General features: G+C 33.3%; 1 protein-coding gene across 4 annotated transcripts in view; it reads left to right on the forward strand.

Annotated features, from left to right (window-relative positions):
* Window positions 1-13698, forward strand: part of sh3bp2 (SH3-domain binding protein 2) — a 47524-nt gene that overhangs the window by 25201 nt on the left and 8625 nt on the right. For 3 of the 4 annotated variants that reach the window (XM_056467080.1, XM_056467077.1, XM_056467078.1), the window contains exons 2-8: window positions 3686-3825; window positions 6146-6248; window positions 9801-9918; window positions 10036-10103; window positions 10887-10969; window positions 12072-12128; window positions 12957-13473. In XM_056467080.1, the coding sequence (XP_056323055.1) occupies window positions 3690-3825; window positions 6146-6248; window positions 9801-9918; window positions 10036-10103; window positions 10887-10969; window positions 12072-12128; window positions 12957-13473 (1082 nt within the window). In that variant the 5' untranslated portion in view covers window positions 3686-3689. Of the gene's footprint in view, window positions 1-839; window positions 939-3685; window positions 3826-6145; window positions 6249-9800; window positions 9919-10035; window positions 10104-10886; window positions 10970-12071; window positions 12129-12956; window positions 13474-13698 lie in introns of those variants that run through there. The other variant, XM_056467079.1, reaches the window with a different exon arrangement.

Raw genomic sequence — 13698 nt, forward strand, 5'->3', positions numbered from 1 at the left:
AAGTATGGAATTTCGGACACAACCATTGAGAAAAAAGTTCTTATTTTTTACCTAGACATTGAAAAAGAATATATTTTAGAGCAGTAACCACAATACCGTGATACCGCAATAAAGTTACTTAATTGATTTGTGTTAGGACAACATGAAGGAATTGTGTGGAACCCAGCATTTTTTACAGTGTATACTGTGTAGAGATGATCTAACGTGCATGAAATGGTTTCTGCTTTTAGCTAAAAAAAAAAAAGGTGTTGCATATACACTTTTAAAGCATTCAGTTGTATAAGTGTTAACAAACCACACAAGCCTCTAACTATAATTAAATTACAGCCGATGTCAGTCTCATGTCAACCTCACAGCATCAACACCTCAACAGAAAGAAGAACCTTCTCAAAAAGTAAGCTCACTTGCAAAAAACAAATGAGTGAAAATGCTTGTCTTTTAATTTCCTTTAAGTGAAGTCTATGTCAAGAGCATTTCTTGCTGACATCGCCACACTAAACTTCTACTTAACTCCTAAAAATAGCTTCACATAGCCACAAACACGCTCCTGGAACATAATTCTTTGGTTGGATATTACGTTGAGACTCTAGAATTACTCTTCTCTTTGAGGTCAAGACTGTCCCATGGGTTTCTAATCTCTCCACTCCACCCAATGCTAAATGGACTTTCCTCAGTTTTCATCTACATCTGCTGACCGGCACTCTGCTTTACACGCCGGATAAGATACAGCAAATTCTGCTGTGCCTCGACAGCCCAGGAGGGGCTCAAACTTTCCAGAGGAAGCCTAGAGTTTCCTGTCCTTGCTTTGTCCTGTCCAGATTCACGGTTGTTGTTGCAGGACATTTTCAGTATGTCTTGCTGGGCTCTGGTATTTGGCAGTACAGTATGTTGAGGGAAATTTCAGCAGCGCAGGGCATGAGGAGATGCGTCAGCCATAGGTAAGCTGTGATTATGGAGTGTGGGAGACATCTGAGGATTGTGGGTGTTTGGGCAGAGTTATAAGACATAAAGTGTTTCAGCTTTTTAAAAATAGGACATTATTACTGTGTACTAAATGCAATTTTTTATGAAAACTTTTTGATGATATGATTTGTTCTTGTTTTATTCTGTAAAATATTGATTATATTTTTTCTAGACTAAAAAAAGTCCTTTAGAGCCTAAAATGACACTTGGTCATGTTTCCAGATGTGATTATGTAAATTTTTTAGACAACACAATAGCAATGTTTCATCTTCAGAAGAGTTTTTAAATATATATTTTAATAAGTTGGTATATTCTGGGGGAAAACCTTAAATAGCAACATATCAGAAGAAATGTTCTCAGACAAGTATTAACATTTTACTCAAACCCAATCTAATAAATCCAGCCTGATCTCACGAGGAAAACATAACTACTTTACATTTTGTCAGTTTAGTGGCTAATTCATACGAATTCGTAGTTTAGTCGTACGAAAATGTACGCTTTTAAAAAGGAGGCGTGGCATCCAACCCCACCCCTAAACCCAATCATCATTGGATCGTGCAAATTCATACGAGTTAACCACTAAATCAAAAGGTTATGAAATTCTGTAAGATCGTGTTGAACAAATCACAAAAAGAAAAACTCAAATGGTTTTCAAATGGTTGCTCAGTTTTTTTTATAACTGTATATATACGGTAATTATAACCTAGTTTTAACTTTATTTCTTGGGTCTTTAAACTCTCAGTCTTTAAAGGACCCCAGACTTTGGCTGAGAACCAGTTTGGCCCTTTTTTTACATAACATCACTTAAATTTATGTTTGTGCATTTGGAAAACACCTTTATGCATTCAACATTATCTCTCAGTTTTTATAAAGACAGCACAGGGCATCAGGAGGATAATGATTGTGGCGTGTGGGATTAGTTTGAAGGTTGTGGGTGTTTGGGCATGTCCTGATTTAGCAGACTTTCCATAGTTAGTTGATCCTGAAACATCATTCCTGTCCAAAAATTGAATCCCTGCATCTAAATGTTACAATAACTGTAAGTTATTCTTAAAATTAGAGGAAAATAGTTGAATAGTATGTTAAAGCACTAAACTTAAACTTAAGACACAAATCTTATATCCAAATCTGATTAGAATGTTGCAGTGATACATTGTATATTCCTGCGAATTGGGGTCATGTGGTCTCCTGATACTGGTCAAATGTTATGTGGAAACTGTGGACATGTAGCAGGGTTTTTGTTATGGCTCCTGTGATTGTTAGAGCTCTTTGAGTGTCTGTTTTGTTTTTTCGTTGTTTATGCTCGCAGATTGTCTCATCTCTGTGTTTTGACCAAGTTTACTCCCTTTGTTTAGAAGAATTTGCTATAATTTGTGATGACTATGGTTTATTATGTCTGGTTGCTCTAAAACCTGTTCATATGCTGATGGTTTTTGTTTATTGTTTAGTTTTGCACAGTGGTCCACAACAATGTTCAAAGGCCCATGGAAAAAACTTTTTTGAGCTTGATAAAGTAAAAAAATATATATATATTAAAAATTTTTAAAGAAAAAAATTATCTTCATGCCAAGTGTCAAATTAAAAGTATTTTGTGTGAAGAAATAATGAAAGAAATATATTACTATAGTGCACTACACTTAAATCTTTCATCAGAAAAATAATATATTTGCACATTGTCTGAAGTGAACCACATTTTAACTATATTTAATTGGTCCTAAATCAGGGTTGACAGGATTTATAAACAATAACATTTAAACTGAGTTTATGAAAACATAAACACAGAGTTTAAGAGGAAAAATATACATTAAAAAATATTAGTTTTTTTAATGTGTTTTTTGGTGTCGTTTTAACATTAACGTGCCCACTGGGTATTTTGTGCTGAAAATCATATATTATTATTTGCAACACCATTATTCTATTGAATTGAGGTTTACTTATGAACAGTGTACCAGAGTTAATTTGATTATCTACACCAACATCACTGATGAGACAGCATTTCTACAAGACGCATATTTAAATGCAAGTCATCTGGGTCATCAGTGGGTCGTCTAGTTACTGCAGTAAACCAGTGTAATGGCAAAAAAAATACTGATTTTCATTGGCTTTAGAATAATTTTGAATGAATAAAGAGAGAAAGATCTTAATAGTAGACTTACTGAGATTTCAAATCAGATACATTTTGTCTTATTTGTGTGTCCAGTGGCATATTTTGCTTTACATGATATCTGCATGGTTTTCTATAAACATGGCGATGTTTTACAGCATACAAAATCTTTGATTAAGGCTTTAAGGCATGGTTGGAATGTTGGAATTTGGTAGCCGTTGACATCATAGTCTGAAAAACAGCATACTATGGAATTCAGTGGCTACCAGTGACCAACATTCTTCAGATTACCTTCTTTTGTGTTGAAACCACTTACAATCGCAGTCCATTTTCATGGAGTAAATGATTCTTTAACCTCTTAATATCTTGAAATGGTCAGAAAAAAAAGGTGTAGTTGTGTAGTTGTGATTGCTGGTATTCAAGTAGTTGTTATATCACTGCTATGATGCTTCTGAACAGTTGTTCAGGGTTACGATAGCGTTCTGGGTGGTCGTGTGAATATTTTCACCCTTCCAACAGTGGAAAAATATACCTCAGCCCTTCACCAAGATAATTGCTTAAACCAAAGCCACTAAACAACATAAGTGCTAACAAAGAAACCTTTGCTGTTGCTTTCAGAAACATGGCTGCACCACCGGTCTCCTGGCCCATTCCCATGAAGGCTATCGGAGCTCAGAATCTGCTCACCATGCCTGGAGGAGTCAACGCATCTGGATATCTGCACAAGAAAGGAGGCAGCCAGTTCAGCCTGATGAAATGTGAGTTTTGCACGGCTATCTGACACCCATATGCCATTAAACACACAGGAATGTTAGTTAAGGAACATCTATTTTCCAACTCCTCTAGAGCTATATATTTGAATTTTACCATTTTTGAATGCATTCAGCTAATCTCCAGGTCTGGCAGTAGCAGTTTTAGCTCAACTTGGCTTAGCATAGGTCAGTGAATTGGATTAGACCATTAGTATCTCGCTTAAAAATTACCAAAGAGTTAGGATAATTTTTTTTTATTTAAAAGCTTTACTCTTCTGTAGTTACAGTTTGTACACCGAAATGCAAGTATACTATAGTTCCAAGATATATTAGCCTAGAAAATAGAAACTTATCATTTGTCTTAGTTCAAAATGTAACTACAGAAGAGTCAAGCTTTACCTACTGTAGGAATTTTTTTGGTCATTTTTGAGGGAGATGCTAATGGTCTAATCCAATTCAATAATTTATGCTAAGCTAAGCTAAAAGTGCTTTTGCCTGATTTGGAGATTGGCTAAAGGGATTAAAAATGTAAAACTCAACTGTTTAACTCTAAGGGAGTTGCGAAAGCAGCCTATTTACAAAAAAAAAGTTGATTATTGCTTAAAGGGACACATTTCTGTCTTTTAGTTAAAGCGACAGTTCATCTAAAAAAGTTAATTCTGTCTTTATTAATCCTTATGACTTTTGTTGTTATGTTTGTTTTGTGAACATATTTAAAAATCAATGAATCAGTGAGTCAGTCAATCAATTAATGAGTATGATTATTGATATACAATTACTATTATAATGATTATTTATCTTTTAATCATAGAAAAACATATTTAAATGGCCTGTTAAAATATATTGAAGCAGAGAACAAATATTTAAATTGTACAAATATTTTTCACAGTTATTACTTAACAGTATTTAGTGATGGTGAAAAAATAATAACGTAATGCATAACCAAGTTCATCTAGAACAATGGTCTTAAACTCTGGAGGGCCACATCTCTGCATAGTTTAGCTCCAACCACCTCCAACTCACACCTGCTAAATAGTCTCTAGTAGTCTTGAACACCTTGATTAGTTGGATCAGCTGTGTTTGATTAGGCTTTGAGCAAAACTGCAGAGCTGCGGCCATACAGGAATCGAGTTTGAGACCTACCGTATGGTCTAAAACGTTCATGTGAAAAAAAAATACAGCTTTATAGATCAATAGCTAAACAGCTTTTTTAGGCTTTTAAAAATATTACCAGCAGATAAACACATTTATTGGTAGTATAGATTTTTTCTGGAGCTGCAGATGTTTGTTTTCTTCATGTTGAGTAACCTGTAGTATCCTGTCACACTTTGTAGATGAATTTTGGTTATATTTGTTAATGCATTAGGCATAAATGAACATTGATCAAGTCCTATTTCCATAATAAAATACCCTAAATATTGAATTATTATGTAAAATTTAAAAATAGTGATTTGAAGGATAAGTGTAAAGGTTTATAGTGTAAAGTAATTAATATGTTGGAGCTGCAATCTGTTTTACTACATCATCAAATGATTCTTCTTGTAGGATTTGCTACACTGAAAAAAAATTATTCACTGGATTTGGTCATTTTTTTAAGGTACAGTTGAAATCAGAATTATTGAACCCCCATTGAAATATTTTTTCATTTTTAAATATTTCCCAAATTATGTTTAACAAAGCAAGGAAATTTTCACAGTATGTCTGATAATTATTTTTTCTGGAGAAAGTCTAATTTTCTTTATGTCTGTTAGAATAAAAGCAGTTTTAATTTTTTTTAAAAACCATTTTAAGGTCAAAATTATTAGCCCCTTTAAGCTATTTTTTTTCTGATAGTCTACAGAACAAACTATCGTTATACAATAACTTGCCTAATTACCCTAACCTACCTAGTTAACCGAATTAACCTAGTTAAGCCTTAAAATGTCACTTTAAGCTGTATAGAAGTGTCTTGAAAAATATCTAGTAAAATATTATTTCCTGTCATCATGACAAAGATAAAATAAGTCAGTTATTAGAAATGAGTTATTAAAACTATTATGTTTAGAAATGTGTTGAAAAAATCTTCTCTCTGTTAAACAGAAATTGGGGAAAAAATAAACAGGTGTGCTATTAATTCTGACTTCAACTGTAAGTGGTTACAAACAATTTATATCGGCTGAATTTAAACAAACAAATTAAATTGAACATTACTAAATTTCAGCCTATATAAATTGTTTGCAACCTTAAAAAACTTTAGTAAATCCAATGAATCATTCTGTATGTGCAAAAAAAAAAGATTGTTAATATGACTCGTGCAGCATGTACTGACTGTCTGCCGATTCCACAGGGCCTCTCCGCTTCATCATCATCCACAAAGGCTGCGTCTACTATTTCAAGAGCAGCACATCTGCCACACCACAAGGAACTTTTTCACTCAATGGATACAACAGGTAGGCTGACTTACATAACACAATGCGTTCACTCACATGAAGTTCTAGGGTTGCCAAAAATAGCAATACTGAAATATTTGTTGGTAGTCACAGTCTAATCTGTCCCACCGCAGTTTCCCTTTGACCATTTTTTTCAGAGACCTCATTAGCTCATTTCATAGACACACTGCACTTTATTCGCAATTCAGGGTTCAGTTTAAAGATCGACCACAAGAAACTCAACACTTTTGTGCTGTTTGTGTGTCTCAGTTTTCATATTCTTTCACTTTAAGGTATATATTTTGTGTTGGAATTAATTTCTTAAAGTGACAGCAACCTGTTACTAACATTAGTCAACAAACGAAACAATCACTCGTTAAATCACTATATTAGATTAGATTAGATTAGATCACTATATTAGATTAGATTAGATTAGATTAGATTAGATTAGATTAGATTAGATTAGATTAGATTAGATTAGATTCAACTTTATTGTCATTACACATGTACAAGTACAAGGCAACGCAATATAATCAAGGCAATATAATCTTAAATGCTGTATTCATCTGCAGATTTGTACTGCTATCTGTATATTTTATTTGTGTTGTTGGTTGTAATTGGCTTACATTTTTGGCTTAAGACTTTTCGATAATGGTTTAACCATATTTTTCTTAGGTTATTTCTATATTAATTAGGGATGTAAGCCACTGTCATTTATCGGGCATTATTGGATTTATTTAAATCGATCTTCAATAATGTGAAAAGGACGGATGTAATGGCTAATAATTAGACGGAGTTACTCGTCTTTAAAATAACCCAACATTATTCTTAGAGCAAAATCATTAAATATGTATAAAAACGAAATATAATCTTTACAAATGTCAGATCTGCACTCAAAAAAATTACTTTTGATGTTTGTTCCAACTACTTATTAAAAATGAGCTGCAACGACACAATTCTTGAGGGTTTTTGGGGGGCAACTTAATTGTTTTATGTTCAATCCACTTAAATTTGTAAAAACTAATATTCATTCATTCATTTTCTTTTCGGCTTAGTCCCTTTATTAATCTGGGGTCGCCACAGCGGGGTGAACCGCCAACTTATCCAGCATTTGTTTTATGCAGCAGTTGCCCTTCCAGCTGCAACCCATTACTGGGAAACACTTATTCACGCACACATACACTATGGACAATTTAGCCTACCCAATTCATCTGTACTGCATGTCTTTGGACTGTAGGGGAAACCGGAGCACCCGGAGGAAACCCACACGAACACAGGGAGAACATGCATACTCCACACAGAAACGCCAACTGACCCAGCCAAGGGTCGAACCAGCAACCTTCTTGCTGTGAGGCGACAGCACTACCTACTGCGCCACTGTGTTGCCATAAAAACGAATAAGTTAACTTAATTCCTTGATGTTGTCCCAATGCAAATTGATTGTTAGCAATCCATCGTTTTTTAACAGAGTGATTCTAATACAAATTTACATGTAATTAGTTGAAATATATTGCGAAAGCACTGGCTTTATTTGTTCGGTTTATTAAAGAAATATGTTTGCTTTTAATATATGTCAAATAAAAATATATATATTGAATCACAAAAATCACTAATGATGTTGCCAGTGATGTTGTCACTTATTTATCTTAACTTGTGCCTCTCTTAAAATGTTGGACAGCTAAATGATAAATGGGTCTAATATTCAGTAAAACTAATTTAATGGGGAAAAGCTATGACAATCTACATTGTAAAAGTGCTATAGAAATAAAGATAGATGAAGAATAAAAACTAACTATACTATATAATACATGCAATTGACCAATATCGGTATCAGTATTGCTATCGGCCAACCATATATATATATATATATATATATATATATATATATATATATATATATATATATATATATATATATATATATATATATATATATATATATATATATATATATATATATATATATATATATATATATACATATGTATTATAAGTTAGGCTAGTAGTTTCATCTCTAATGTTGAAATTTGGATTATGAAATGCAATTAAAAGAATGCTGAATGGCCTTTGTTATTAAAATGTAGTTTTTACTTCATCATTACATTTTAGCTGGGCCGGAGAAAAATTGGACAGGTCAAGTGAAAATCTTAACCTAACTGGACGAGTGGTAAAAATTCTTAAAGGGATAATTCAACCAAAAAAATTAAAATTCTGTCATTTTACTCTCCTCCACTTATTCTAAAACTTTTTGAGTTTTTTTTTTCTGTTGAACACAAAAAACAGATATTTTATTGATATGTTGATGTCAACAAATGATGAATGCTGATATGAATGTTCATAACCAATAGCCATTGACTTTCGTATTATTTTTCTTTCCGACTACGGATATCAATGGCTACCGGTTACCAATATTCCTCAAAATAAAAGAACTCGAAAATCTAAGTGTAACCACTTAAAGGTTAATAAATGTTGATCTATCTTGTATTTTGGGTTGAATTGTCCATTAAATACTGAGCCATCTATTAGCTTGCAATTTAAAAAAACTATCATGAACATCATCATTTGAATTAATATTGTAGCAATATTTCCCATATTATTGAAAATGGTATCAACTTATATCAAATTATTTTTTAAGGTAAGGTATCGAAGTTAGAAAATCCAGTATGGTGATTTACACTAGTCTATGGTCACTCAGGCAGAGCCTGTCTCTGTATGTTTTCTGCTGTGTAAGTTAAGATATGCAGTGGCCATTTCAGCACGATCACAGGCCACATCCTGTCCACAGCCCTGCTTTCTACAGGTGACCTTTTTTAAGTATAAGAGTTTCGATTCTGTACACAATTGGCCTTCATATGTTTCCTGTGCATGTTAAAGAAGCCTTTGCGTGTCTTTCGTGTGTTCATTTCAGACTCAAACTTTCCATGAGGTTAAAGTGGCGGAAAGTGCTTGGAGTCCTGCGAGTAGTTTTTCTTAAGCAGGTTTGTGGTGTACGGTGAACATGTAATTATTGTACATATATGGTTTTCATGCAGTGGTTGGGTGAAAAATAGCCCTCTGAACTAATAGAGCAGAGAACAGGAAGGGTTTGCAGATGAGAGAGTCATTCGTGGACATTTTAACTATATGTGTGTCTGACAGAATAGCTATTGGTTAAGAAAACGCTAAATATTTGCACAATGGGGTTTGTTAAAATCAATAAACTGTAATACAAGGATTTATTATTTAAAAAAAAGACAAAATGGTAGTGAAGCTTGACCCTGAAGCACTATTAGCCATCATAAATGTAAAAAGGTTTATCACAGTATTATAGATATTCACGGTATTACAGAATTTATGCTAAAGTTGTTATTTTTACTAGTACAAATTTCAAAACTTTCAGGCACATTGGGGGTCTTAGGTATTACTTTAACACACTTTGCACACATTTTGGTAATCAATAATTAAATGTTCATGCATCTTTCATGAATAAAAGTAATAATTTTTGTTTAATTTATGTGTTTTAAAGAAAACTGTAAAGGTAAACTTTGGGTTCTGCTAATTCGGCTTCCCGATATTGTTTTTATTGTCTTCCAGAGTCTTACGAGCAGCAGAAGAAACAACATCAAGCAACGTTTTCCCTTTTAAGATCGTCCACTTCAGTAAGAGGCACAGAACATGGTATTTCTCAGCTGCGAGTGAAGACGAGAGAAAGGTGAGGTCCTGCTGAATGCATTTCAGATCTGCATTTGCTTTGTTTTTTGTGAATACTTGATTTTTAAAAATCATTATTATTTAATTTAATATGCATGTGTATTTTTTTCTCTGACAGATATGGATGCTGCACTTAAGAAGAGAAATCAACTATTATAATGATAAAAAAGATATGCCGCTTCCAAGGTAAAACTTACTTTGCCATCTACTCACATACTGTTAAAAAATCTGTTACATTTATGATAAAAAAGAGTGGCAGCTGTGGTTGCCAGAAATTAACAGTTTAAAATGCGGTTGAATGTAAACAAATTGTGTACATTTTATGGTAAATTACCTTATTTTGTACAATTTTTTTGTGTCATACACCAATGTTACAATAAACTGTTACATGGACAAAAACACAATCATAAGCAGGTGTGGATTAGAAAGACCAGCCTGATCTCACAAGGAAACATAACTATTTTACATTTTATCAGTTTATGCCACCTTTCCACTGCACACAACTATGGACATGACTCACGGAATATGCCCCTTGTGGCAGTTGCACAAAATTTTCAGTGTTGTCGTGCACCATGCAAATCAGTGGAAGTGGATGAGCCTGGAAGTCTCAAGCCAATGAGATTCTAATGGCTGCGCCCGCTTGTACAGTGCATCAAAAATAAGATCAGTAAGCCAGTAGTTAATCATGGGAGTTGGTACTTAAAAATAAAGTGGTTGTTCAGACCAAGTGATGCCAGATACTGTGATATAATTCAAATCTACTGTGTGCATGGTTTATTATATGACCTAATAAGGTTAGGGTTAGGGTTACTTACACCATCTGATCTTACCTCTCAAGTCAAACTTTTCTCTGGAATTTGTCACATGCCATCTGTCATCTCTTCCTCTTTCTTGCGAGCACTGCTTGTTTATGTATTTCTTCAACTGAAATGTTCATCTTTTCTCTGGAACGGCTTGTGTTTTTCATAGTGATGATTTGGATGCGGAGTCGTTATATGGACAGCTGGAGGAAACGGTGGAAATCAGTCCTGTTGAAGATGATCCTAAAGAAGGTGTGCAGCATTTTACTTTATGATATTTGTACTTTAAACAATGTTCTTGTTGAGTTACATAATAAAGAGTACTTGTAATGCAATACAATTATATTATTATTGTTTAAAGTCATCGTTCACCCAAAAATTAACATTTCCCAGAATTTACACACATTTTTTGAGAGTGTCTTTCTTCTATTGAACAAAAAAACCAAGATTTACTGAAGAATGTTGGAAAAAGTGGCCATTGACATCCACAGTAGGAACAATACAATATTATGGAAGTCTATGGCTGTTTTTCTAGCATTGTTCAGTATTGTCCTTTCTGTGCAACACAATTAAAAAACTCAAATAGTTTTTTTTTTATCTTTTTCAAATATTATAACAATGTAAAATAAACGTTTTATTAGTCAGTGTAGTTTAAAATGTGTCACGTGGTCTTTCAAAAATCTTTATGAATAAAAAATTATATTTAAAAAAGTATTATTTATAATTTGTATGCGTGTATACCATATTTATGTGATGGATTTATAGTCAGGGTTTCTGTAGGTTACACCAAGTTAAATTTAAGACTTTTAAAAACATTTTTAAGACCATTATAAATTCAATTTTAGACCTATACAGGACTAAATGCTAATACTAGCTCATACTAATGCTTATAATTTATTACATTTAATAATACAACAATAATAATTTAATAATAAAAAATATAGGTCTGGTCACTATCCTCAGCAGTAAATACATGGAGAACTTTTAAACAAATGTTACTGTAAGGAAAGTAATTAAACCATTGTGGTAAATAGAATTAAAAATGCAATTTTTAAATACAAAGTTAAAAGTTTTATTGAAATGGATTGTTGGTGATTGTATGGGTGCTAATGGGCAGATTGGGTAGCTAAACATGAACAAAGGAAAATTAAGACCTGTTAAAAAATATTTACCTACAACACAACATTTCAGTAGATTTGAGACTTAATGCCTAAAATTTAGTTTTGAGATTTAAGACTTTTTAAGACTTTTTAAGAACCCATGGACAACCTGTTTAGTTTTATTTCTTTAAAATATTGATTCACAGATGTTAATTTGTGCTAAAAATATATATATTCCATTTAATTTCATTTAGATTACATGTTACAAGATGAAGACAGTGAAGAGGAGGACGGATCACCGACATCAGCAGGTTTGTGTGATTTCTGCATGTCTGTTATTTCTTTGCTCACACTCATAAATGTCATACTCATAAATGTGCCAAAAGAACCAAAGATGGGTTTTTGCAGAGAAAAGTTCTTCAAAAAAAACATTTTTTCATAGATTTTACTGTGTTAAACACTGTATTTTCATGCACTTTTTAAGCACATTTTAAGATTTGGAGCAATTTTCAAGTGTTTATTATTATTATTTTGCACAGAATATATTCAAAATGCACATTTAAGTGTGTCTTTTGTCACAATTTAAAAAATGTTGTATCTAGATTTAATTAGCATATTTAAAAACATAATATTTTGGAATAATTGTACCACAAAAATAAATGTTTGCCATTCTTATTGTCATAAGAAAATTGTTTTTTTGAAATGTGTATTTTAGATGTTTTCTTTATAAAAATAAATGTTTGAATTATTGATATAATAAATTATCTGTTTTTCTTTTAATATATCCAAAATGCACATTTAAGTGTTTCTTTGTCACAATTTATCAATTTGTGTCTCTAGATTTAATTTAATATTTAAATCATATTTAAACATATACCATTTTAGAAAAGTTGTAAATCAAAAGTAAATGTTTGCTATTCGCAATGTAATCTATGAACTGTGTTAATTGTGGTTTTTAGCATATTTACCTGCAGTGTCTTGCCTTAAAAGTTCTTCATGGAACCATCAAATCCAACAAGAACCTTTATATTGTAAATAAATGATTGTCATCTTTTGTATTTGCATTCAGGTTGACAGAGAACACAAACTCACAGAGTGGAATTAGTTTGATGTTTTTTGGTTTTCTTTTTTTTTTCCAGGTCGACCCACGGTCCCGCCTCCACCGTATCCACCACCGCCGGTTCCGTTTCAGTCGTCAAAAGAAACCCGTTCGAAAGGACCTCCGCCTCCTCTACCACCTCCATTCAAGAAACCGTCCTACCACATCAAAGATACTCCTCCTCCACCTCTACCGTATGCCCCGCATCTGGAGAAAACAGACTCAAACAGACGCCCTGTCAGCCCCATGCCCCCTTTACCTGCTCCTGTCAGCCTCAAACCTCCGCTGGGCCCGTTCTCCACAATGCCTGCCTGCGAAAAGAAGCCCAGCGTCACTTTTATTCACTCACCAGCCACTTTACCCATTGTGGAGAACCTGCAGAAGGTAATGCTGAACTCTGCAAGTAAAACAAGCATTTCGGGTCATCATTTGGAAGTGAAGCCTTCACCTGGACAAAGGCCGCTTTCACCTCATTTGTCCATAAATCATAGCAGACTGGGACAGATAAACAAGCCCCCGGTGCCAAACAAACCCAAACCCGGAAGACCCTCATTCCAGTAAGTGTCTTCTGTTCATGGTTGTGTATTCAGACTTTTATGGTTAAGGATGTTTTTAGTATGCAGATGTATTTTTGCATAGGTTGGTTATAAAAAGCTAAAACCGAGATGCTGATGTAACTGAGAGAGTTTGAAACCACATATGTGAGAAGGCGAATACGGTAGTTTACAATACAAATTCTCACGTCAATTAGGTTTTTCATTTTTTAAGTTTTTTTTAAGAAA

Source organism: Danio aesculapii, chromosome 10 (genome assembly GCF_903798145.1).
Source record: "Danio aesculapii chromosome 10, fDanAes4.1, whole genome shotgun sequence".
NCBI lineage: Eukaryota > Metazoa > Chordata > Actinopteri > Cypriniformes > Danionidae > Danio > Danio aesculapii.